Below are 23607 nucleotides of genomic sequence, written 5' to 3'. Positions count from 1 at the left end.
TACACTTGTTTGATTCCTCTAACAGGCTGTGCGCGCATCGCGAGGAATCTCAATTTTATCCCCTACTTCACATTCCCGTGCCATTCCCCCACGTCTTCTCTCAGGCTTGAGTTCACCTTTCCACCAAACGGAGCTCGCCGCTGATAGAGGAGGAGCGAAGGGTTTCTTGGAAATTAATCTCTATGGTTTCTTGCGCGAGCTCCCAACGTTAAGTATGGGGTCTCCGCCACAGAGATGCGAAAGGTGTAGAGCGGACACCATCGAGAACTTGCGAGTCGGGGCGGCTTCCGAATTCGGAACGGAAGTTCCGAGGTGCGTGACCCCACCCACTCCCCCCACCCTCCTATCACGTGTTGGGAGGGTTATCTGGGCGGGACCAGAGGGACTCGTCTCTCTCTCTCTCGCTTCGCGGCCGGCTGGCGTTGCTATGAAGCGCGCGAGCCGAGGCAGCGCGTGCTGCCCGTGGGAGGGAGAGCAGGTAGCGCGAGGGCTCGGCCGAGGAGGACGAAGGAAGCGCCTCGGCCCGCTCTCGTCCCGTTAGGATCCGGCGCTGAGCGCGGGCATGAGGGACGAGCCCCTCCTCACAGCAGCCTCTGAGGCACCTTCGTCCCCTGTTCTCTTCCCGCCTCTACCCCACAAAACACACCGGGAGACGTTGGGCTAGCCGGGCGCTCTCAAGCTTAAATCATACGATGGTTGTGGGGATAAAAAAAGGGAGAGGGGCAGCTGTGGGTGCAGCCTCCAGCTCCTTATAAAGGGCGACCTTGGCCCAATCCTGGAGCCAGGAACCGCTCTTCTGCCCTTTCCCCTCTCTTCACAGACAACAGAGGCCAGCAGGCCTAGCAGTTAACAGAACTGGGGCTGGTGGGAGTTGTGGTTCAACAACTTTTGGAGGGTCAAAAGTTATCCAAAACTTTGTGACTAGAACATTTTCCTTGGTGCGTGGTGGCTTTGGAGTCATGGACTGAAATTTGAGGCATCCGGGTTCTTTTGCTAGTGCTTAAGATGGTGCCTTCAATTTGTGATTCAGAACTGAGAAATAGTTGTTTACAACACCCCTGTAATGTAGACTTCTGGACTTGGAAACTTAGGTTGAACTGTGGTTATTGTAGTTGGGGGGAGGATGAAGAAATTTCAGGGGTCTTAAACGCTGAAAACAGTTCTGGAATGTGGCTAACATGTCATATAAATACTAAGTGCAGAGAAAAAGATAATGAGTTTTTGTTTCTGTTACAGAACGTGGAGATGCAAGGGGAATTTGTTAAAGTCAGAAAGAGAGCTTTGGAGAGGCTGACTACTGAAGTGATGCAGCTACATGACATTTTGCCCAAAATACTGAATTATGATATCTTGGAGAACTTGCAGAAATTGGATGCTGTTGAAACAAGTGAGTTCATAGGTTCTGTCATTAATGCTATAAAATCATTAATGCCATAAAAGCTGCTTAGAGCGAACAACTTAAGTTTGTGGTGGTGGTGAATATTCTTGAAGTAACTGAAAGTTGAATAATCGAGATCCAAGTTAGATTGGACATAGAAACGTTTAACTCATTCTTGACCTCAAGAAAATACTTGTGGTTGGGTGAGAAGAGGATTTCAAAATGTCAGAGAGGTAAGGGAATGCCCAATGCTTTCCTTGTCTGATGCTCCTCTGTTGCAAATCTTCCCTGGGGAAAAACAGCTTTGGGAGGGAATAGTGATTTGGAGTGGAGAAATGGTTGGCAGGGAAAGGGTTAAGCACCTGCCTTCTCACTGCTTCTCTCCAGCACCCCCTTTACATATTTATCATGGCATAATCCAAGCTTTTTCACTTAGCCACATTTTATATTGCTACTGATTAGTGGCTACATGTGCATTATAGTAAAGTGGTACCTCGGGTTACAGATGCTTCAGGTTACAGACTCTGCTAACCCAGAAATAGTACCTCGGGTTAAGAACTTTGCTTCAGGATGAGAACAGAAATTGCACGGTGGCGGCGCAGTGGCAGTGGGAGGCCCCATTAGCTAAAGTGGTACCTCAGGTTAAGAACATTTCAGGTTAAGAACGGACCTCCAGAATGAATTAAGTTCTTAACCCGAGGTACTACTGTGAGAATGCTTGTCCTTCTTTTTATTGTTTTACTTTAGCCCTCCATTTTTTACAGTTGTGGAAAGGAAAGATATTGAAGTGGAGCAATTAAGAATGGATTGCGAACACTATAAAGCCCGTTTAGAAGCAGCCCAAGCAGATTGTATGAAAGAAAGAAAGGTAGGTAGATTATTAGCTGAAACCCACTTTTTTTACATACATAATTGTGCTATACCTCTAACAATAAGGGCAATCGTAAACATGCCTACTCAGAGGTAAGTTCAGTGGGACTTAACTCCAGCTAAGTGTAGGAAGGAGTGCAACATCCATATGTGTTGAGACAGTCGGGGGGGGGGGGCGTGCTTTTCTGTACTGGCAACTCCCTCTTTTTGTAGAAAGGTTCCTGCAAAAAGAGGTATGAAAGAAGGTTCATTCTGTCTTATGGTAGCCTGTTACATCCTACAAGTTGCTTGCGGAGTTTCTGAGCCCTATTGCAAAGACCTAGCCGAGGTATAAGAAAAAACAAGCTTTGGATTGATCTTTCCAGAGTTATGTGGATTTAGTATTTCCCAAAATATTGTGTAATATTCTCAGGAAACAAGGGATAACATTAGCATCTATGCCATCCATCATGTGGAAAAGATTCCAGGGGAAAATTCTGGAGAATTGCTTTTTAAAGCCAATGAAGCTAAAGAATTGTATTAGGAAAAAAAGGAAGGCAACAGTCTCGCATACAGATTTACAAATAAAACCAGTAGAGACTATTTAACTTAGCCAGTTACCTGCTTGAGTATTTTCTTGGATTTCAGAGCACTTGCAGAGTTCCTGGTAAAACAGAGGTTCTGAGAGAGAGACTCTTGCTGACTCTTGCTTAGGTGTTTCCCAGAATATAAAAAACTGAAATGAAAGTTTCACATATTTATGGGAATTGGAGACTAAGAAAAGTTGGCCTCTTTCCCATGATGGGTTATTGATTGGTTCTGTCATGAAACCTGTTCCATCTCTGATGTAATTGTTCTCTGGCCAGCTAGAAAATTACTTAGAGCTTAGTTCCACCTTTTAAACAATTTTACAGCTGTACAGTATATTGAAAAATTTAAAGCTGCATTTGGATGCAACATCTTGAAAAATTTTCTATCCTGAGTGTGTGTTCAGAAACAGTTAAGGATATATGGTTCATACTAAGGGTTCCAGATGCTCTAAGTAGCACTTTGGAGGTCCGTCAGAACATAGCTGTTTGTAACATATGTCAACTCGCATTGAGCTCAGTGAGAGTCCCAAGTAACTATTGATCTCAACTTTTGTTGACATTTTAGACTACAATCCTCCAGTCACTTTCCTGTTAGTAAACGCCATTGACTTTAGTGGGATTTACTTCTGCACTTTTCATGTATTAACCTACAATACAGGACTTTGCTGCTGGTTTGCTGTCTTATGTTCATGCTAGCATATCACAGGAATGATTCAATTAATTAGTGGTACTGCATCTTTTCTAGGATTAATTCTATAGTGTAATTTCTTGAATTGTTTTCATTTTTCCTTTCTGGACAAGGTTTGTGGATTGTCTGCTATTTCTGCTTCACCCACCTCCCCATTCCTTTATGTGTAGCCCCATGCACACTTACCTTTAAATTCTATATAGCTTATTTGCAGGTGTTGTAACTCCATCTTCACATGGAGAGTCAATTTTTACCATGCTGATAGAGGAACAATTGTACCAAAAGTGTACTAGTTTACATAAGATGTATCAGGCAAGAGTTTTCAGGAGAGATCTAACAAATCTTTTGAGTTCTGTTTCCCTCCAAACCTCCTTGTGGTATCAAAGACAAAAGCTTGCCCCTTTGCCAAAGAGGGAGCTACACTAATGGAAAGCATATCTTTTGCCTGGCTCAGGTTGTAATCCTAACCCAACTTACATTAGGAATAGAATTGTAGAGTTGGAAGGGACCGTGAGGATGATCTAGTCCAACCTTCTGCAGTGCTGGAATATGCATTACAGGGGATAAAACCTGCAACCTTGGCATTACTAGCACCATGCTCCAACCAACTATTACAATATAATTCCCATTGAATGCAGTAGGATTTACTTCTGAGTAGACATTGTTAGAATTGTGGCTTATATCAGTGTTTCCCAACCTTGGGCCTCCAGCTGTTTTTGAACTACAATTCCCATAATCCCTGACCACTGGTCTTGCTAGCTAGGGATGATGGGAGTTGTAGTCCAAAAACAGCTGGAGGTCCAAGGTTGGGAAACACTGGCTTATATTACCAAAAATACTTGTTTGATAATAATAATAAATTTTATTTATATCCTGCCCTCCCCAGCCGAAGCTGGGCTCAGGGCGGCTAACAACAATCAAAATAATCCAACATTCTAAAAACATTCATTATAAAATTAATTAAAATCAAATTGATGGCAACCATTAAGCAAGATTCTGTGCAGATTGCCAGAGGAGGGGGTCAGGCTGCGCCCCAACCAAAGGCCTGGTGGAACAGCTCTGTCTTGCAAGCCCTGCGGAAAGATGTCAGGTCCCGCAGGGCCCTAGTCTCTTGTGACAGCGTTCCACCAGATTGGAGCCACGGCTGAGAAAGCCCTGGCTCTAGTTGAGGCCAGCCTAACCTCTCTGTGGCCTGGGATCTTCAGGATGTTTTTATTTGCAGACTGTAAATTTCCCGTAGGTACGAGGGTCCTAGGCCGTATAGGGCTTTAAAGGTTAAAACCAGCACCTTAAACCTGATCCTGTACTCCACCGGGAGCCAGTGCAGCTGGTATAGTACCGGATGAATATGATCTCGCAGCGAAGACCCCATAAGGAGTCTCGCCGTGGCATTCTGCACCCGCTGGAGTTTCTGGGTCAGTCTCAAGGGCAGCCCCACGTAGAGCAAGTTACAATAATCCAGTCTGGAGGTGACCATCGCGTGGATCACAGTGGCTAGGTCAGGGCGAGAGAGATAAGGAGCCAACTGCTTAGCTTGGCGGAGATGAAAAAATGCTGCCTTTGTTATAGCTGTAATCTGTGCCTCCATAGAGAGGGAGGTATCAAAGATTACACCCAAACTCTTAACGGACGATGCTGGCACTAATTGCACCCCCGCAAGAGATGGGAGTTGCCCCCTCAATCCCATATCGCCCCGTCCCAGCCAGAGGACCTCTGTCTTCGAAGGATTTAACTTCAACCGGTTTCCACGTAACCATCCAGCCACAGCTTCCAGACATCTAGTCAGTGTGTCTGGGGCCGAGTCAGGATGGCCATCCATCAACAGATAGAGTTGGGTGTCATCGGCACACTGATGGCAACCCAGCCCAAAACTCCGGACAAGCTGGGCGAGGGGCGCATAAAGATGTTAAAAAGCATCGGGGAGAGACTCGCACCCTGAGGCACTCCACACACCAAGGAGTGGCGCGATGACAATTCCCCCCCAAGCGCCACCCTCTGTTCCCGACCAGAGAGAAACGAGCGCAGCCATTGAAGGACTGTGCCCTGGATCCCCACGTCGGCAAGGAGGTGGTCCAGGAGTTCGTGATCGACCATGTCAAAGGCTGCTGACAGGTCTAGAAGAATCAGCAGCCCCGACCCGCCTCGATCCAGCTGCCTGCGGAGATCATCTGTTAGGGCGACCAGAGCCGTCTCGGTTCCATGACCAGCACGGAAGCCGGACTGGAATGGATCGAGAGCCGATGTTTCATCCAGAAACCTACCAAGCTGTTCAGCAACCGCTCTCTCAGTCACCTTACCCAGGAATGGAAGATTCGAAACTGGGCGGTAATTGGATAGATCTAAGGGATCTAATGATGTTTTCTTTAAGAGCGGACGCACCACTGCCTCCTTTAGTTCCCTTGGGAATATCCCGGTGCCAAGGGACAAATTGATGATATCACCCAGCGGGGCTCGCACCTCGTCTGGACACGCTCTAATCAGCCAAGACGGGCACGGGTCAAGAGGACAGGTGGTGGGCTTTCCAGCTTGGAGGAGTCTGTCCACATCGGCTGGGGATATCTGGTCAAAGTGGTCCAATACTGGACCCGAGGACAGTCGAGGGGCCTCCAGTTCCTTTATTGTATCCAAATTGGCAGGGAGGTCATGGCAGAGCAACAGGACCTTCTCCGCAAAAAAGCTCGCAAATGCCTCACAGCTGTGTGTCAAATTGTTATTTAAATTTGGCTGTCCTTCAAGGGACGTTAAAGACCTAATTATACTAAATAATTGCGCCGGGCGAGAGCTAGCGGAGGCAATGGAGGCCGAGAAGTAGGACTTCTTAGCGGCCTTCACTGCCATCTCGTAGGTTTTCATAAAAACCCTATAAGATGTTCTTGAGGCTCCGTCACGGGCACCCCGCTATACTCGCTCTAGCCGTCTGAGGTCCCGCTTCATTTTCCGAAGCTCCTCAGTAAACCAGGGAGCCTGGTTTCTGTGGGGTCGCAGAGGGCGCCTAGGTGTGATCTCATCGATGGCTGCTAGGAGCTGGATATTCCAGCCCTCAACAAGCTCAGTCAATGAGTCGCCAGGGGGAGCAAGGTCCCGCAAGGCCTGACGGAATCTATCAGGGTCCATCAGCCTCTGCGGGCAAGCCCAAATCGGCTCGCCACCTAAACAGGGTGGGGGTGGAAAATCAATCCTGGCTTTCAGAGCGTAGTGATCAGACCATGGCACCTTCATCGAAGGAGACATGATCACATCTATACCGACGCCAAAGATCAAATCCAGCGTGTGGCCTGCTTGATGTGTGGGGCCCGAAACAAACTGGGAGAGCCCTAGTGTCGCCACGGAAGACACCAGGTCCAGAGCCTGTGAGGAGGGAGTGGCATCAGCATGGATGTTGAAGTCCCCTAATACCAATAGGTTAGGGAACTCCAAGGCCCAGCCGGCCACCGCCTCCAGCAGGCCTGACAGGGTGGCTGCTGGTGCGCTAGGTGGCCGGTACACCAGACAGACAGCCAAACTCACCTTGGAGCCCCACACTAGGCCAACACATTCAATGCCGGGGATCGATGGCGATGGTAGAGCCCTGAAAGAACAATCTTCTCAACAATCTTGAGAACATTGCTACTATCTATTTTTATGTAATTATCCAGACTGTTCTTTTCTTCTGCTTATGACTGTGTAATGTTGCCATAGAAGCTGCAAGATGAAATTCTGATGAATATGCTTAAGTTTGCCATGTGTTCTATATCAAGCTCCTTGAAAATGGAATGTAAATGTAAATATAAATAAGCAAAAAGTCTTCTATGTATGCAGATATAAGAGAATTCCACAGTTTAGGAAGAATTTAAATCTTAGCAGATCTACTTCACCAGAGCCAAGTTTTTTTTTTTTTGTTTAATTCTCAGAGGACTTTGGAACTTATTGTGAAATCTACAGAACGGTCTGATATAATCCAATATGAATCACATATTAGCTTTATTACTTTCAGGAAAAATTAACTGTTCGGCAGCAGCTGAATGAGGCAAAGCAACAATTATTGCAGCAAGCTGAATACTGTACAGAAATGGGTGCTGCAGTTTGCACGTTGTTGTGGAGTATCTCTAGCAATGAAGAAGCAGTTAAAAGTATTCTAGGAAGTGTAAGTTCAGTGACTGCAGAGATCTTTATTTGTTACATATTATACACATATGACAGCTTTGACTCAAACATTTTTTTTTAAAAAATTACTTTTGTGTCATTCTGGTTAGAATGTCCACATAGCAGCTGACAATCTGCATTTGTTTACTGTGATTGAGACACTAAAATTGCTACATTATTATTATTATTATTATTATTTATTATTATTTCAACACCGCCCATCAGGCTTTACAGCATATATATATATATAAAACATAGTAAAACATATAACATTAAAAACTTCCCAATACATCAGAAAAAGTGGTTAAAAGTTCCTATTCCAAAGGCCTTTGTGACCAGTACAGTTTTCAAAGATGTATTTTAAAAGGCAGTGATAACTCCTGCCAGACTTCTGTTGCCAAGGATTTCCAAAGAGCAGGACCTGGCACACTAAAGACTCAGTCTCTGGTAAAGACCAACCAGATGTAAAGGACACCACCAAAAATGCCATATCACATGATCTCTGTGATCAAGGTGCATAAGGAATTAGGTGGTCTTTAAGGGACTTTGGGCTCATGTTTTTAGGGCTTTGTGAATTTACACAGTAAACTTGAACCTGGCCCGGTACCAAATCAGCAACCGGGTAAGTAGATGTGTATAGGATTCCACTGTAAGTCACTTTAATTTGTGAATAAATATCCAGACTTCAAAATAAAATTCCTTATGGAAAATACAAAATGTATGAAGCCACAGTAGTTGTAATCTGTGAATGAACTATATATGACAAATTTAGTCTATGTGCTAGCTTTTCCCTGATCAAAACATAATTTCCCAACTGCTAAGTGTAAGACAATAACTGTTGCACCATATTAATATGGTGTAGTGGTTAGCATAATAAAATCAGGACTAGGGAGACCTAGGTTCAAATTTCCACCCTGCCATTAAGCTTACTGAGTGTCACTTGGTGACATTATCTGTTGGCCTGGCTTATTGTGAAGCTTATATTAGGAGGACAGGTGGATAGATGACCCTATATGGCACCTTGAATTCCTTTGAAGTTAAGTGGTATAATAAATTTCCCTTGTTGCTTTTTCTGTCACAACCTGAGCAGCTTGTCTCTGTTGGCACATGCACTTTGGGGTTTTTTCTTTCTTTCTCTGAGGTGCTGTCCCCTGCACAGAAACAAGGAGATTAGTGGCATATATTATGGCACACATTTATTTATGCCATAATATTATTTATTAGTTTTTCATAAGTCTAACTTTTGGAACTAGCTTCTTGTCCTCTGGGCCTTTGGATAGGCCATCTGAATACATTAGCACAGCCTTTCTCAGCCTTGGGTTCCTAGATGTTATTGGGTTACAACTCCCATCATTCCTAGACAAGATGGTCAGTTATGATTGGAGTTGTAGTTCAAGAACATCTGGGAACCCAAGGTTGAGAAAGGCTGCATTGCAGATTGATTTATGTTTCTGTTTTTTAAGATGATATTTTATAGAGTTGTGACCTACCAAGGACCTCTTGTGTGGGATATAAATCTCAAGAATGAATAAACTAATGAAAGGAAATAAAGTGCCACATGATCCTTTGTTGTTTTTGCTACTAACACAGCTACACATCTGGAAATGGTTGTGCTCTGTACATAGGTGAAACCACCTGTTCTGCTGCTCCTCTTGAACATGGGTTACACTCTTGATGTATGCATTGAAAGGCATCTCAATAATATGTTGGAATCCTACTAATCTGATGCCTGGTTTCATAATGTTTATAGACATTATTTCCCTAGTTAAACTCTTCTTGCTACAGTTGCTTAGGAGAGCTAAAGTTACTGAAAAACATTTGTCTTAATAGAGGAGTCTTGGTAATGTTCTGTGCAGATCAGTATCATGGTGCCATTGAGTTTTACCTACTGAAAAAACCTAACCATTATTTAAAAACTCGTAAGTTTATAACCATAAAGTAGTAATTTTTCCTTATGAATTTTCAGAGTAAAGCTATAAAGTTTTTTAGCATTGCTGGACAGACTATGGAGAGTTTTGTGCGATCATTAAGTGAAGATATCAAACAGCAAGACACGGATTCTGATGAAAGTCAGTTTGTGTTAGGTTTGGCAGGGATTGTTACAAGTAAGTTTGTCCTGGAATGTCATAGGAATAATGAAACACATCATATATAAGTTAGCATATATTTTTTAAAGTTTCTACCTTTCAAAAGACTTTTTCTGAGCTGATATACTTCAGAGTAACTTTTAGTAGTTTAGCTATAGTATTTGACAAAACTGACCTCCCCATATTATGACTTCCTGCTTGAGAACAAAAATTGAGTAAATTGCTTCTTATGTGTAGGATAATAAAACTGATTCATGATTTTAAATAGAACTAGGGAAACGTTGCCCCCGTGACAGATTCACTCTACTTCATGCTCACTTGCACTGTCCAGTGCATTCAAACACCACATACATACAGACTAGAAACATATGTCTCAGTCACTCACACTACATACAAAGAGCTACACATACATACTTCCCCTTCCCCCACACCCCAGTGTACATACTTTTTTTCTCCATTAGCATCTTTTGCTCCCCACCTTGCTGATCCTTCTTTTCCTTTCTCTCTCAATACAGGAACATCTCCCTGCCCCACCTCGCAGATCCTTCTGTCTCTATCCAAAAGTGTATCTTTCACCCCCACCCTACAGACCCTTCTCTCTCTACCCAGGAAGTAGGCAGAGTGCTTGAAGGCTTTCCACAAGCATCTGGTCAGTCACTGTGGGAACGGGATGATGAATTGGATGGGTCGTTGACCTGAGCCAGCAGGATCGTCTTATGTTCTTAAGAGCGTATCCTGTAACCATGAAGTGATGGGGAAGCTATCCTGTTGCTTCTCCCCCAGCACTCGAAGCAAATCCCTCAGGGCTTGCAAAAGGCCTGTGAAGCAGCTGGGACACCCACACCGCTCAAATTAAAGCTGTCCAGGGCATGCAAATCCTACACAAGCTTTTTATAACCTCAGAAACAGCCTTAACCATGGAAGCGAACAAACTTCATAAGAGTAAAGGAAGGCAGACAAAAAGATAATAAATATATTGAAAAGTGGAATCTGTTTATCCTCTATTAGTCTACTGGAATAATAAAGCGCAAGACCTAGCCCAATACTACTCTTTAGTGGGGGACATATAGGAAAATTTTTATATAAATTAGCAATGTAAACATTATTGTAATGTTTTTGTTATTTATTTTTATACTTCAAGTAGGCTTTTGCATTTGTGAGGATTGTAATAACTTTCACAAACAGTGAAATAATACTTAAATACACTTTAATCAGGTGTGATTGATACATTTATATATGTATCTGAATTATGTATGTATTGTTCATAATATTTGCAAAGACAATGTTATTTTACATAATAACATTTGTAAAAACTCATTACAACTAGGCTTGATAAGGAAGTGGGTTGTGCTTATATTTCAGGTTTCTGCAGAATTTGTCCCTCTCAGCCCATGGTTTTCCTCCATAGCTACAACATTTCTTGTTTTTTTTAATCTCTAGGAGATGCTGTAGTGAAACATAGCACCAAAAACCAGCACATCATTATTGTTGTCTTGTGGGGGATTATTTTCTAGAAATAACCTTCCCATAGCCTTCCCAACAATTACTGTACAGAATTTTCAGTAGTGCTGTTAGCTTACAAAATTGTGCTGAATAAGAATTCTTCTCTCTTTAAATTTTGTGTTTGTGTGTGTGTGTTCTCTTTTGTAGATGTTGCTGCTTTAGCATGTGGTCGTGAATTCCTAGTTAATTCAAATCAAGTATTGTTGGACACAATGATGCAACTTCTGGGAGACATGAAGCTTGGATGCTGCACAAAACTTAAAGTGTATGATGATTGGATGTTTTTAGAATGAAACTTGTTGTCTTAACAATCTAACATAGTCGAGAATGATATATATTGTGGTGGAATGTTTAAAGTGCTGTGAACTAAAATGAGTTGTTAAGTGGGGAGTCTATAGTTTAGGTAAGCTGCTGTTAGTCAGACTTAACCCCTAACCCCTCCCTCTCTCCATACCTTAATATGGAGGATAATAATACTTGCCTACTGTACAAATGCCTCTGCTATGAATAACATGAGAGAGGCTTCCAGGGAAGGTTTATGAAGATATTACAAGAGTGGGCAAGTCATCTTTATTGACAGAATACAATGGGTTTCCAGGGTGGGGTCATTAGTAGATGGTGTGGTGTGGCAGCAGCACTTACCTGACCTTCTAACAGCTGTGTTGCTGCTGCTTATGGGGAAGGAGAGTGGGATGGGTGAAGTGGCAGGGAAGTTGGTGCTGTGTGAATGTACTGGCAGGAGCACCGGATTGGTGTTGCTGTTGTGTGTGCACTGTCCTATCCACTTCTTCCCCTTGACCCTTCCCACTGGGGGGAAGGGTTGTAGCGGTAGTGCAATCTGCCTTACTTGCAGAAGCTTGTAGGTTCAATCCCCAGTATGCGCAGGTAGGGCTTGCAAAGGCTCACTGTCTGAAACCCTGGAAGAGCCACTGAGTTAGTGATCTGACTCAGTGTAAGGCAACTCCCTGCCGGTATGCAGCAGCAACTCAATGTCAGTCGGTCAGGTAATTGCCACCATGCCATTCACTGCTGGATAAAGTGAAACAGGGCTTGCATCCAACCACAGTCTTTGGTCTGGGAAGGAACTGGGCAGTTCAGTAAATCTGAGCAGCAGATCCAAGCATTGTAGATGTCATAGCATATTGAACATGGGGATAAAATTGTAGCAAGTACTTTGGTCATCCTTGCATTTGAGCCTTGCAGTAAGCCCAAAAGATCAAATCCAAATCTCTGGAAAGTTTCAGAATTGACGTCCTTAGAGATGTGCCTCTGTCAGTTTGCTGGGTGAAGGAGCATCAAACCAAACACATTTGTGCAAGAGTTTATGAATGGGTAAAGAGGCTTTCTGTATTACTTCCTTAATAAGCCATTTAGATATGTAACTCCTAGGCAGGGAAGATTGAGGATTTGTACCTTAGTCTGTAGCTCCAAATACATGAAAATCTAGCTTTGTTTTGTTTGTTACTGAAAATACGCTATATAAATTTCAGTTGTCTCTATATGTTGTCACAAAGGATGGCCACCAGATGGTGCTGCAAGCTTTGTAAAACACTTACCGTAAGTTAGCATTTCTAGACAGAACTAGTGCTGGTCATAAATCTGTATTTTCTAGCCCCAGAAAACTTATATTTGAAGAGATAAGTAAAATGAGATACCTTATTAAAACGTTTGAACATTTTTAAAAGTACGGATATAGTTTCGTAGTATAGCAAATATAAGAGCAGTTGATGATAGAAGGTGGTGCTGAAGAAATAGGGATCAACTCCCAGGCTGTTTGCTTTAGCAGACAGCTTTGCCCTTTGAACAGCTTAGCAGAAGATGTTTAAACTCTGCTTCCCTCTGTTAGTATTTTTTACTGCTTTACTTTTTCAGTTCACCATAATCAACCCCTCAGTTCCCTACAAAACAAACAGCTGAAAGGAAAACACAAAGCACAGCCATGTTTCTCTACGTCACTTTTAATCCATTTCATTATCTACTGATACTACTGATAAACAAACTGAAAGACCATATCAAGAAGTATTAATCCCTTGCACTGTAAGAAATGTTACATAATTTTACATGGGTTAATGATACTGAACAGCAGACACGATATGGCCCTCCTCTGGAATATGATAAGCAGGAATGAATGTGAAGGTCTGGAGAAGGATGTGATTTCCTCTCTTTTCCCAGTTTCTCTCCTAACTTGGAGAAAGATTTGAGTGGATCGCCATCAAAGCTATTTTCATTTTCACATTTCTGCTCCAGATACTAGATTTAGAAAACAGAGAGAGATGCAAAAGCTGAGGTCTCTTTGCCTAATCCCCATCTTACATAGGGGGGCCAGCACCTGCTGAAAAGACAATCTTTGAGGCCCTGATAGAGCCCTCTCCCGCCACAGCCAAAGGGGGTTGTGGAATGATGCAACATGATGTGGGAAAGAAAATTTGTATCTGTAGTGACCTTTGGATTGAATGCAATCCTAGGGTGAGGTGGAGAGGCTGAGCCTTGGATAATTCACCTGCCCTGTACACACTACTGTATTTTTTGCTCTATAAGACGCACCAGACTACAAGACGCACCTAGTTTTTGGAGGAGGAAAACAAGAAAAAAAATATTCTGAATCTCAGAAGCCAGAACAGCAAGAGGGATCGCTGTGCAGTGAAAGCAGCAATCCCTCTTGCTGTTCTGGGTTCTGGGATAGCTGCACAGCCTGCCTTCGCTCCATAAGACGCACACACATTCCCCTTTTTAGGAGGGAAAAAGTGAGTCTTATAGAGCAAAAAATATGGTAGTATGGCATCCACATTTTCTCTTTTTCATAACATTTCTGGACAAGTTTGACATAAAGGTGGCTAGTATTTGAATTCATACAAAATACTTCTCTGGTAGGCTTTGTAGTGTGGATTCTCTTTGTAGTGTGGATTCATCTTGAAGCCTATCAAGGTGGAATGCAAGGTATTTTTTTTTGCTGCCTTTTCCCTTTGGTTCAGATAGCATCTCCAACCTGAACATGGCAGATCCTTGTTCTTCTTCCCTCTCCTCCCCCCCCCCCCCGCCCCCGTCGGAATAGTAGCAGGGACCACAGGTCATATTACAGGTGTGCCAGTGGCAGAATCCATGCTACAAAGCCTACCAGAGAAGTATTTCATATGAATTAAAATTTATGTCAAGCTTGTCCAGAATTGTTATGAAAAAGAGAAAATGTGGATGCCATACCAGTTTGTACAGGGCAGGTGAATTATCCAAGGCTCAGCCTCTCCACCTCACCCTGGGATTGCATTCAATCCAAAGGCTTAAGACCAGATGCCACCATGGCTCAGAAGTATCAGAGACCAAAGAAGAACATAGACCAGGGGTCTGCAACCTTTAAGACAAAAAGAGCCACTTGGACCCGTTTCCGAAGAAAAAACTGGGAGCCACAAAACCATTGCGACATTTAAAACAAATATATCTCCGGAGCCGTGATCTGACAGCGGGCAGGAAGGTGACGTCGGGACGGTGCGTGACTAACGCACTCACCGCCCCCATGCGACGTCACAGCCAGTACTGCGCCCGCCACAGTGGGGAGTGTCGGGGCGCACAAAGCGCCTCCTCCCCTCGCTAGTATCCGCCCCAGAGCCGCGGCAAAGGTGTAAAAGAGCTACATGCGGCTCCGGAGCCACGGGTTGCAGACCCCTGACATAGACCAAAGGCGCAGATACTAGCAACAGAATCTGAAAATATTTTTGGACCCACCACTCTTATGGCGAAGGTGGTTTACCAGAGCATTTTGAGAGCAAAATCTACAAAAGCCAACGAGACTCAATCCTGTAATATAAAGCAGATCAATATGATGTAATGACAGCTGTGTTTTGTTTTTCATGTTGATTCTCAACCGTTTATTTTTTAAGGGAAAATTTTAAGTTGGAAGGAATAAATTCCTATCGTAGCAGAAGAAGAAGCATAATTTAAAATTTTATTATCTCATTGTGTGAGGTTTAGGAAGCGTACAATTTAGCAAAGCGGTGTTATGAAACATTTCTGGAGGCTTTTGAAAATAGCTGACTGAGCATAGCACTTATCCACTGTGTATATTTTCAGAGTGCTGTGTAAACAGTAACAAGTGGTTTGACAAGAGTAGTGTCATTTCAGAAATAATGGCATAGTTGGTGACTTTATGTAATTCAACAAAATATACTTTGGCCTTTCTGAAATGTAAATAAAAGGCTAACTTGTTCATCTGAGGTGATGGTCAGAAAGTCCTCTTAAGAGTATTTTCTTCTCCACCTCACAACAGATAAGACCTGGCTTGCTGTCCTGATTGAAAGCTGATAACCGGGGGAGAAAAAGCTTTGCTTTTCACAAAAATTTAGCACAGATTTCGAATAGTAGAGGTTGTTTTATTGTCTTTGTGTAATCTTGGAATTTTACTCTAGATATTGCTCAAACATTCAGATCAGTTTATATTCTTATTATGTGAACTTCAAAGTGGTGGACATAAGTTTTTAGAAGAATGCATGTCATGTGAGTCTGTTCTCCTTCAGAAGCAAAATAACAGACTAGAATACTTGGCAGTTGCTCCATGTGGGATGACAACAGGCAGGATTAAGATTGATGACTTCCTCCCAAAGGAGGAGCTTCCTTGCAGGACCAGTCTGTTTCCTGTCTCTTAGGAGACAGCAGGGTTTTAGCTAGAGCTCTTTATCAAACAAAAAGGGTATATTGAATGAATCTGCCTTTCACCTTTCTTGACCCCTCTGTACTGAAATTAGGTAGGACAGGTGATGGAGTAAGCCGGGCAGCAAATCCAAGAGAAACAAGCTGCTTAGGCAGAAAAAATCTTTAATGATGGCTCTGACCCCTTGCTACTTAGTCCAGGAATGTAGAGCTGGATAACAGTAGTGCTGTTAGTCTTTCCAGTAGGCCTTTTGCAGACCTGTGGTGTTTCAGGCCTCCAGAACCTCCTCTGTCTTTACTAGGCTGGTGTACTTGTGAGCCTGTCAGATATGTCTGATGGTTCAGGACAGGGGTCAGCAACCTTTTTCAGCCGTGGGTGACAGTCCCTGAGGGTGACAGTCCCTCAGACCATGTGGTAGGCCAGACTATTATTTTGAAAAAAATAACGAATGAATTCCTATGCCCCATAAATAACCCAGAGGTGCATTTTAAATAAAAGCACACATTCTACTCAGGTAAAAACACCAAGCAGGCCCCACAAATAACCCAGAGATGCATTTTAAATAAAAGGACATGTTCTAATGTAAAAACACATTGATTCCCAGACCATCCACGGGCCGGATTGAGAAGGCGATTGGGCCGCATCCGGCCCATGGGCCTTAGGTTGCCTACCCCTGGTTCAGGGCCATAGCTTATAGAAAGAGCTTCAGGGATCCGTCTCTACTCACTGCAGACCTTTCAGCAAGAGTATCTAACGTAGCACCTAGAAGAAGTTTTTGACTTAGGCCTGGGCCATAGCTGAAAAATCCAAAAGTGCTATCAGGGATATCCAGTTCAGCAAAAATTTTATTTATGTGGGGCTCCAGAGGTTGTCTTTGTAGTACCTAAGGATAAAAAAGTTTTATTCACAAATGTGAAGAAGGAAGACAACAACAGATTTTCAAAAATTCCTGACATTTAGAGACCCTATTCTCTTTGCAAGACATGGCAGTTGAAAAAAATGCCAGATACAAAAAAAATCAAGCTTTTTTAAACAAAACAAAACAAAACGAAAGAGGTGGTGGGGTCAAGCCATCTTGGATCTCAAGTATCTCAGCAAATTAGTAATATGAAGTCATGTTCATCTCTACATAATTCCATCCTTATTTGGGGCATCATGATATATCAATATATCACAATGTTTAGCTGGTGATATATCGTGATGTTGAAAACCAGATATCGCCCAGCCCTAAACGTTGTAAGTAGTTTAGTTTACTTAGGTTCTGATGCAACAGGGGTCTTCAGGAACATTGTTGGCAGTGAATTTTGGGTTATGGGGCACGTCTTTTATTGTGAAGTTTAATCTAATATAGGTTGTCTGGCTGTTACTGTGAGAGAGGCACAGCTCTGAAGAAGGGTCAACTGGAGTTAGGCATTGATGTGTTGCCATATAAGTTTGTTAGAGACATGACAAGATGATGTTAAAGTTGAAGCTAAAAAGAAGAGAATGAATGAAGGATAAAACTGTATTGGAATTTGTTACATTTGTGACAGGATTTTCAATTAAGCCTTGTCAGGCTAATTTTTTTAAGTGGCCTTTTCTGTTTGTCAGGAGGACAAGCACTTAATCAGGATGATAGGCTATCCGCTGAGGAGTCTCAATTAAGAGGATTTCACTGAATGTGTTGTGTGATCATATAAGGCTATGTTCATATGAACACCTCCAGCTAGTTCAATAAGATTTGACTGCTGGCAGGTTTCTTTACACTACATTATTGCAAAATGAATAAAAAGAACATACAGGTTTATATTAATATTGATATATCCATTCAGTCTTTGCTTTTTAAATGTGAGGAATGTGCTAAGCTTCCTGAGGCTTGTGTTCTTAACATGATTTGCAGCTTTTGTAGTGGGATGCAAATCCATATACTCAGTCCCCTTTTAAACTTTTCTTACAGACTGATGCTGATGTCCTTATACAATGTCAGTATCAATGTGAAAGGCTTGAAATACATCAGTGAAAGCCCAGGGTTCTTTCCATTACTCTGGTGGCTCCTGAATGGTAAGACCTTTATGAATGCAATACGGTACTAGATTGTGCTACACATGTTTTTACTACGTAACAAATGTCAGTATATTAGCTAAATGGAAATAAACCAGCTCCTTGTTGTTTATCAAAACACCTTGTACAGCATGTAAGAAAAGACATATTTTGGAGCTTAAGATGTGATAGGCAAGAGAATGGAGAATGGAAGAATGAGTTGTATAAGTGGGATTACTCTTGCTAAAAATGTTTGTATGTTGATTACCCTATGCATATAGAAAACTATCACACATTCTTCATTTATGCATTTCTGAAATCCTGTCCACTCTTACTGGGGAGGGCCACTCATTGGACTTGATGAGACTTTATGGTGAGAAAAGTACATAGGATTGAGCTATTAGTTAATCAATTTTAGGCTTGGGGTTTTTAAAAGTCAGTTATTATTAAAATTAAGGATCTAGACCATGCCCTTGAAATGCAGTGTTAGAACAAAGAAGCTGTTCTTGCTTGAAACTATTTGATGTAATCTATTGTTTAATTAAATGGCTTGACATCTTCTTAAAAACAAAAACACTGCAACTGTTGATGGAAAGATAAGTCTGAACATTTGTCCTGAAGGGCAAAAGGAAAAGTTATGATTCTGCCCTTGTTAACTTCCTGCTTCAGCTATATTTTATTTATTAGATTCTCACTTTGATTTAATTTATAACTTTTTCCGTTATTCAGTCTTAGGATATGTATCAGTTCTAAAATCAACACTTGGTAAAATCTATAAATATTTATAAAAGTGTTATATATTATTATAAAAGTGTTAAATACTTTATTTCCATAAATTACACAGTATCTGCTTGCCACCCAGCTTTTAAAAGCAATCCCAAGTTAAAATGTATTACGGCTTATTGCAGAATGATAGGGCTTGGACTTTTCAGGTCTCCATGGGAGGGGACTAACAGAATTGAACTGAAATGTGACAAGGGGCACTGGTGCAAAATATATCTTAGACATACCTCAACTTGACTGTTTGCTACGATTTGAGACTTTCCTTTCAAAGAACAGAAAATCTCTCAGTTTTGATTCTTGACTACTGAGAGAGGCCTGCTTACCTCCAAAACAGCTGTGTTTCCCCCAGCCAATGCCAAAGCAGGACTTAAATCACATAGGTAATACAATAGACCAGGCATTTCCAAATATTTTTATCAAGACTTGCCCTCTGAGGTTTGACACACAACAAATCATTTTTTGTTAGTGCTCCTCAGCACCGCATTCTGTCTAATTTCCACTGCATACAGTCATAAAACGTGTCTAACACAGCTACCGTATATACTCAAGTATAAGCTGACTTTTTCAGCACATTTTTTATGCTGAAAAAGCCCCCCTCGGCTTATACTTGAGCGAGGCGGGCAGCAGAGGGATGAGCTGCGCTGTGCTGTGCCTCTCCCAACCGCGGCTCCTATGCCTGCTCTTGCGAGCGGCAGAGGCAGCAGCAGAGGAACAAGCAGCCTGAAAGGAGCCCTTTCAGGCTGCTTGTTCTTCCTGTGCCGCTGCCACCACCACCAGGTTTGTGGCGTGGTGAACCAGCTTATACAGTGGCGCCCCGCAAGACGAATGCCTCGCAAGACGAAAAACCCGCTAGACGAAAGGGTTTTCCGTTTTTCGAGGCGCTTCGCAAGATGAATTTCCCTATGGGCTTGCTTTGCAAGACGAAAACGTCTTGCGAGTCTTGTGATTTTTTTCGCTTTTTTCTCCCTTTTCCTAAGCCGCTAATAGCGCTAATCCGCTAAGCCGCTAATAGGGTTGCTTCGCAAGACAAAAAAACTGCTAGACGAAGAGAATCGCAGAACGGATTCTTTTTGTCTTGCGAGGCACCACTGTACTCGAGTCAATAAGTTTCCCCAGTTTTTTGTGCTAAAATTATATTTGGGTCAGCTTATACTCGAGTATATACGGTACCTACCCTTATAAGATTTGGGACATTGCTTGAGGAAATGCTTGAAACTTCCAAATTGTGCAGTTTGGTGGGGTCTTCTTCACATCAGCTCTTACATTTCCCAGTGGTGAAATAATCTGTCATTAGCAAATAGAAGGGAAGCACCCCACCAGCTTGGGCTGGCTTGGTGTGTGGTATTTCTCAGTAGCATAGCAACAACTTACCCATTGTGCAGCAATGAGACCTGACTCACTACAAATATATTTCAGGAAGCTTCTTTTCTGTAGTAAGTATTGGTGTCAGCCCTTAATTTATTGTAAAAGGAGGTTTAGTTTACTGCTAGTTAGATTTGTGTGTGTGGAATTCTCTCTGGGACTCAAGTGTTTTTGACATAGGTGTCCCTCCCTGAAAACTCACATTCTAAAGGCACAATAATGCGGGGAAGCACAAGACAGAGCACAGAAAAATAATGAAAATACCTCAGAGCAGGACTTCCCAGTCTATTTTTAAGGGAGATTTACTGCCAATATGCCCTCTTTCCACCCATTTCCCTGATTGTTCTCTGCCAAATCTTCACCACAGCCACAACTGTTCCTAACCTGTGCAATTCTTGTTAATTACTTAGCCTGTTGCTAGTGCAGCCTCCCACCTCATTTAAATTAAGCAATAAAGAGATATCTGTTGTAACTTTATACTCCCTACGACAGCAATCTGCATTTCAGCTTCATGATATGCTTGTTTGCATTGAAAAAAGGGCCACTGAATTTCATGAGACTTCGTTCCAGGTTTGTGCATAAATATTGTAGGTTTAAGCATGCAGTCAGTGGCCAGCTCACATATTGCTTGTATGAAATTATACTAAAATGTTATAATGACTGTTGGTAGAATGATGAAAAAGCTTGTAAATTAGTAATACTTGAACTTGGTACCCGTTACTTGTCAGCTTGATAAATTATGTCTTTGATGACTAAAGAATGTTGCAAGCACCTGTCAGTTGAATTCACACCACACTTCCATAGCCGATTGCAGATTAACAGTTTAGCATTGAGGTAATTCAATTACTTAAACCCCATTATAGAGAATAGTTCATCTGTGAGTATACTTCTAATGACACATGTGACTACACTAACTTTCTGGCTTATCAGTTGCTTCTGTTAGTGACTGAATGCAAATGACATCAAATACTACGGTACAGTTCATGTCAGTGAGGTTAAGGTAGATTTTCAGTACGTTGTTAAAATTGTGTCACCTTTTATAGGCAGCTCCTACTCATGAGCTCATGCAAGCATCCACACTATTATCTTTAAATTATTAATATATATTTTTCATCACTAGTTCTTTGCGGGGAGGATATTGTATTGTTTCATGCGGACCTTAGCTAACACAGTTCAGAAACACTTTTTTCCTGAGAGGTGCATTGAAGAGGTATATGATGTTGTAGTGGAAACTGCACTACCATAATGTACTCTTTGTTGCCTTTCAAGTTGACCTGGACATTTCAGCTAGTACAGAATGCAGCAGCTTGGGTGCTTTTTTTTTGCTAGGCATCCATAGTATACATTTTGTGTCAGTTGCATTGGTTACTGGTACATTTCTGGGCTGAAAGCCAAGTGTGGGTTTTGACCGTCAAAAGTCCTAAATGGTTTGGGACCAGGTTATGCCCATTTGAACCTGCATCAGCTTTTGTCATTGACATGTTGGACCACCTTTAAGATTGGTCAGATTGGCAGGTTTTAGGAACAAGGGTTCTCAGTAGCAGCTGCTGCTATGTGGAACCAGAGGGTGTAAAGTTGTACGCTTCAGTTGCATTATTAAAAAAGAACAACAACTTTGAAACCTGCTTGTTTCAAGTGTCTTTTTGCAGATGTGTGTTTATTTGACATTATTCTGATTTGTTGCTGCCGCTTTTACACTTGTTTTGTACTGCCTAAATTTATATTTTAATGTATCTTTCTATTCTCTTAATTTTCTAGTTTTTAATGTAATTGTAGTTTCACGTTTACATTGTTCACTGCCTTGGGTGGACTTTGTCCAGAAACGCAGCTTCAGTCGTACCTTGGATCTCAAACACCTTGGCTCCTGAACAAATGGGCTCCCGAACGATCGAAACTCGGAAGTGAGTGTTCCGGTTTTCGAACGATTTTCGGAAGCTGAACGTCCGTTGCGGCTTGGATTTTTAACGGTTCCGGGAGTCGAACGGAATGCATTCTGTTTGAAAACCAAGGTACGACTGTATTAATATTTTAAATGAACAAATGTTTGTTACAAAGTGGCATTACCCAGTAGCTTGTGATCCAGTTTTGTGTTGTAACATACCAGTTGAAAAACAGTGTCCTGGTAAACAATAAACAAAAGGTACAAGTTGGTAGTTCTGCAAGTATTTATGCTACCTTGGAAATAATACAGCAACATCGTAGCCCCTTTCACAACTGCCCCTCCAGACAACTTAGAGCATGGGGAGGAAAAAGCAGAGCTGTACCTGCTGGCCTCCTCCATGTCATGGTATCCACAAGTTCCATCTTCCTGATTTCTGTGCATTTGTTGAAAAGTCTGAATGGGGAGCCAGTCCAGCTCCTCCATGTGATCCTGAACACTGCATGAACAGGATTCCCAATTGTGTGGAACAGCTTACATAGTGACAATTGTGCATTGGGTCCTTGTTCACACATTCCAAAAAATGCACAGAATCAAAAAGGAACATTAGCAAGGAGCCAGGGACAATGGATGTGACTCCATTTAATAGTGAGAAAATGAAAGTTGGATGTAGAAAAACTTCATTTGTTGTGCTCAATGAGAAGTCTGTTCTTTTATAAATTATGATAATTGGTTTAGTTAGTTTTCTCTTTCACATTTAGATCCAGATCCAGAAATATGTCTTCATGTTCTACGGCTTCTCCAGTCTGTGATTTTAGAGCCAGATGTTTTAACTAAGTCAGCTCCTGAAATACGTGACTCTTTGCCACTTCCACGTATCCATATGCTGTCAAAGAGCCGCAATGCAGATCTACAAATCCTGGCCCGAGAACTGCTTGAGGACCTTAAAATATTAGAGAGTGAAATATAAGGTTCTGTTCTATAACATTGTTATTTTCTCCAGCATTTTTTCCAGTGTTGTAGTAATTTGTAAAATTATGCATGCATTCCAAAAAAAGGTTCTTCTTGTAAGTAGATTTGTGTGTTTGTATGTGACCAGTGTTTCTTCACAGGAGAAAGTAATTTCATCCATAAATAGGATACATCAGAATTCCCAGGCTAGCCACATTACATCAAACCATCTCACCCAAGCTCACTAGACATTATTATTTCTGCTTTAAGCTGTTTGAAGTCGAAGATTAAATGGTTTGAATAAACTGCAGCTGGTTACATGCAAGTTACATTTGTCACTTTCAGATGATTGAAATGTGATGTTGAATAAATCTTTTGCTGCTGGAAATGTTGTCATTGACTATGGTCTTTGCACATAATGGGATGCCAGACTATGTCTTACTGTGAACAAGCATGTGTACTGGTGCCTGGAGATAAAAATCACAACCACTTCAGTTCTCCCCTGATCCTGCTGCTGTCACACTTCCTGAGAGCTACACCATGGCTTGTCTTGGTGTTACGTGTAAACCTGACTTCATGGTTTGTCTTGCTCCAAACAAACTGAGCTGTAACCAAAGTTTGTACTTGATTTTCTTGCAAGACCCTCTATTCTTGTTATTTCTTCTTCCTGTGGTATGATGAGTAGGGAATCAGGCATGTGTTGATGTGAAAAAGTGCCCTAGAGGAATCTGCAGTAATAATGCAGTGTGCTGAATTC

The 23607-nt window shown here is 42.0% G+C and overlaps 1 protein-coding gene across 3 annotated transcripts; it reads left to right on the top strand.

The window, feature by feature from the left end:
- Positions 1-202: 202 nt before the first annotated feature.
- On the top strand, positions 203-23238 carry HSF2BP (heat shock transcription factor 2 binding protein). Of its 3 annotated transcripts, none has more exons than XM_081859342.1 (8): positions 203-312; positions 1237-1387; positions 2143-2246; positions 7479-7628; positions 9594-9732; positions 11365-11482; positions 17793-17896; positions 22661-23238. In XM_081859342.1, the coding sequence occupies exons 2-8, from the start codon at positions 1246-1248 to the stop codon at positions 22867-22869; spliced, it is 966 nt and encodes a 321-aa protein (XP_081715468.1). In that variant the 5' UTR covers positions 203-312; positions 1237-1245; the 3' UTR covers positions 22870-23238. The 3 variants fall into 3 exon arrangements, with proteins under 3 accessions (XP_081715468.1, XP_081715467.1, XP_081715466.1); XM_081859341.1 differs by lacking the exon at positions 203-312 and adding an exon at positions 347-478; XM_081859340.1 differs by lacking the exon at positions 203-312 and having other exon boundaries at positions 486-1387.
- Positions 23239-23607: the final 369 nt, after the last annotated feature.

This window comes from Podarcis erhardii, assembly GCF_964252035.2.
Source record: "Podarcis erhardii genome assembly, chromosome: 4".
Classification (NCBI taxonomy): Eukaryota; Metazoa; Chordata; class Lepidosauria; order Squamata; family Lacertidae; genus Podarcis; species Podarcis erhardii.
Note: the sequence above shows the minus strand (reverse complement) of the source record. Positions and strands in the feature narration are given on the sequence as shown.

Bases quoted from the DNA above. Each gene is read 5' to 3' on its own strand.
- HSF2BP (XM_081859340.1), top strand. From the start codon at position 1,006: ATGGTGCCTTCAATTTGTGATTCAGAACTGAGAAATAGTTGTTTACAA. The intron at 2,247-7,478 runs GTAGGTAGATTA...TATTACTTTCAG, and splicing joins ATTGTATGAAAGAAAGAAAG to GAAAAATTAACTGTTCGGCA. The intron at 7,629-9,593 runs GTAAGTTCAGTG...ATGAATTTTCAG, and splicing joins TTAAAAGTATTCTAGGAAGT to AGTAAAGCTATAAAGTTTTT.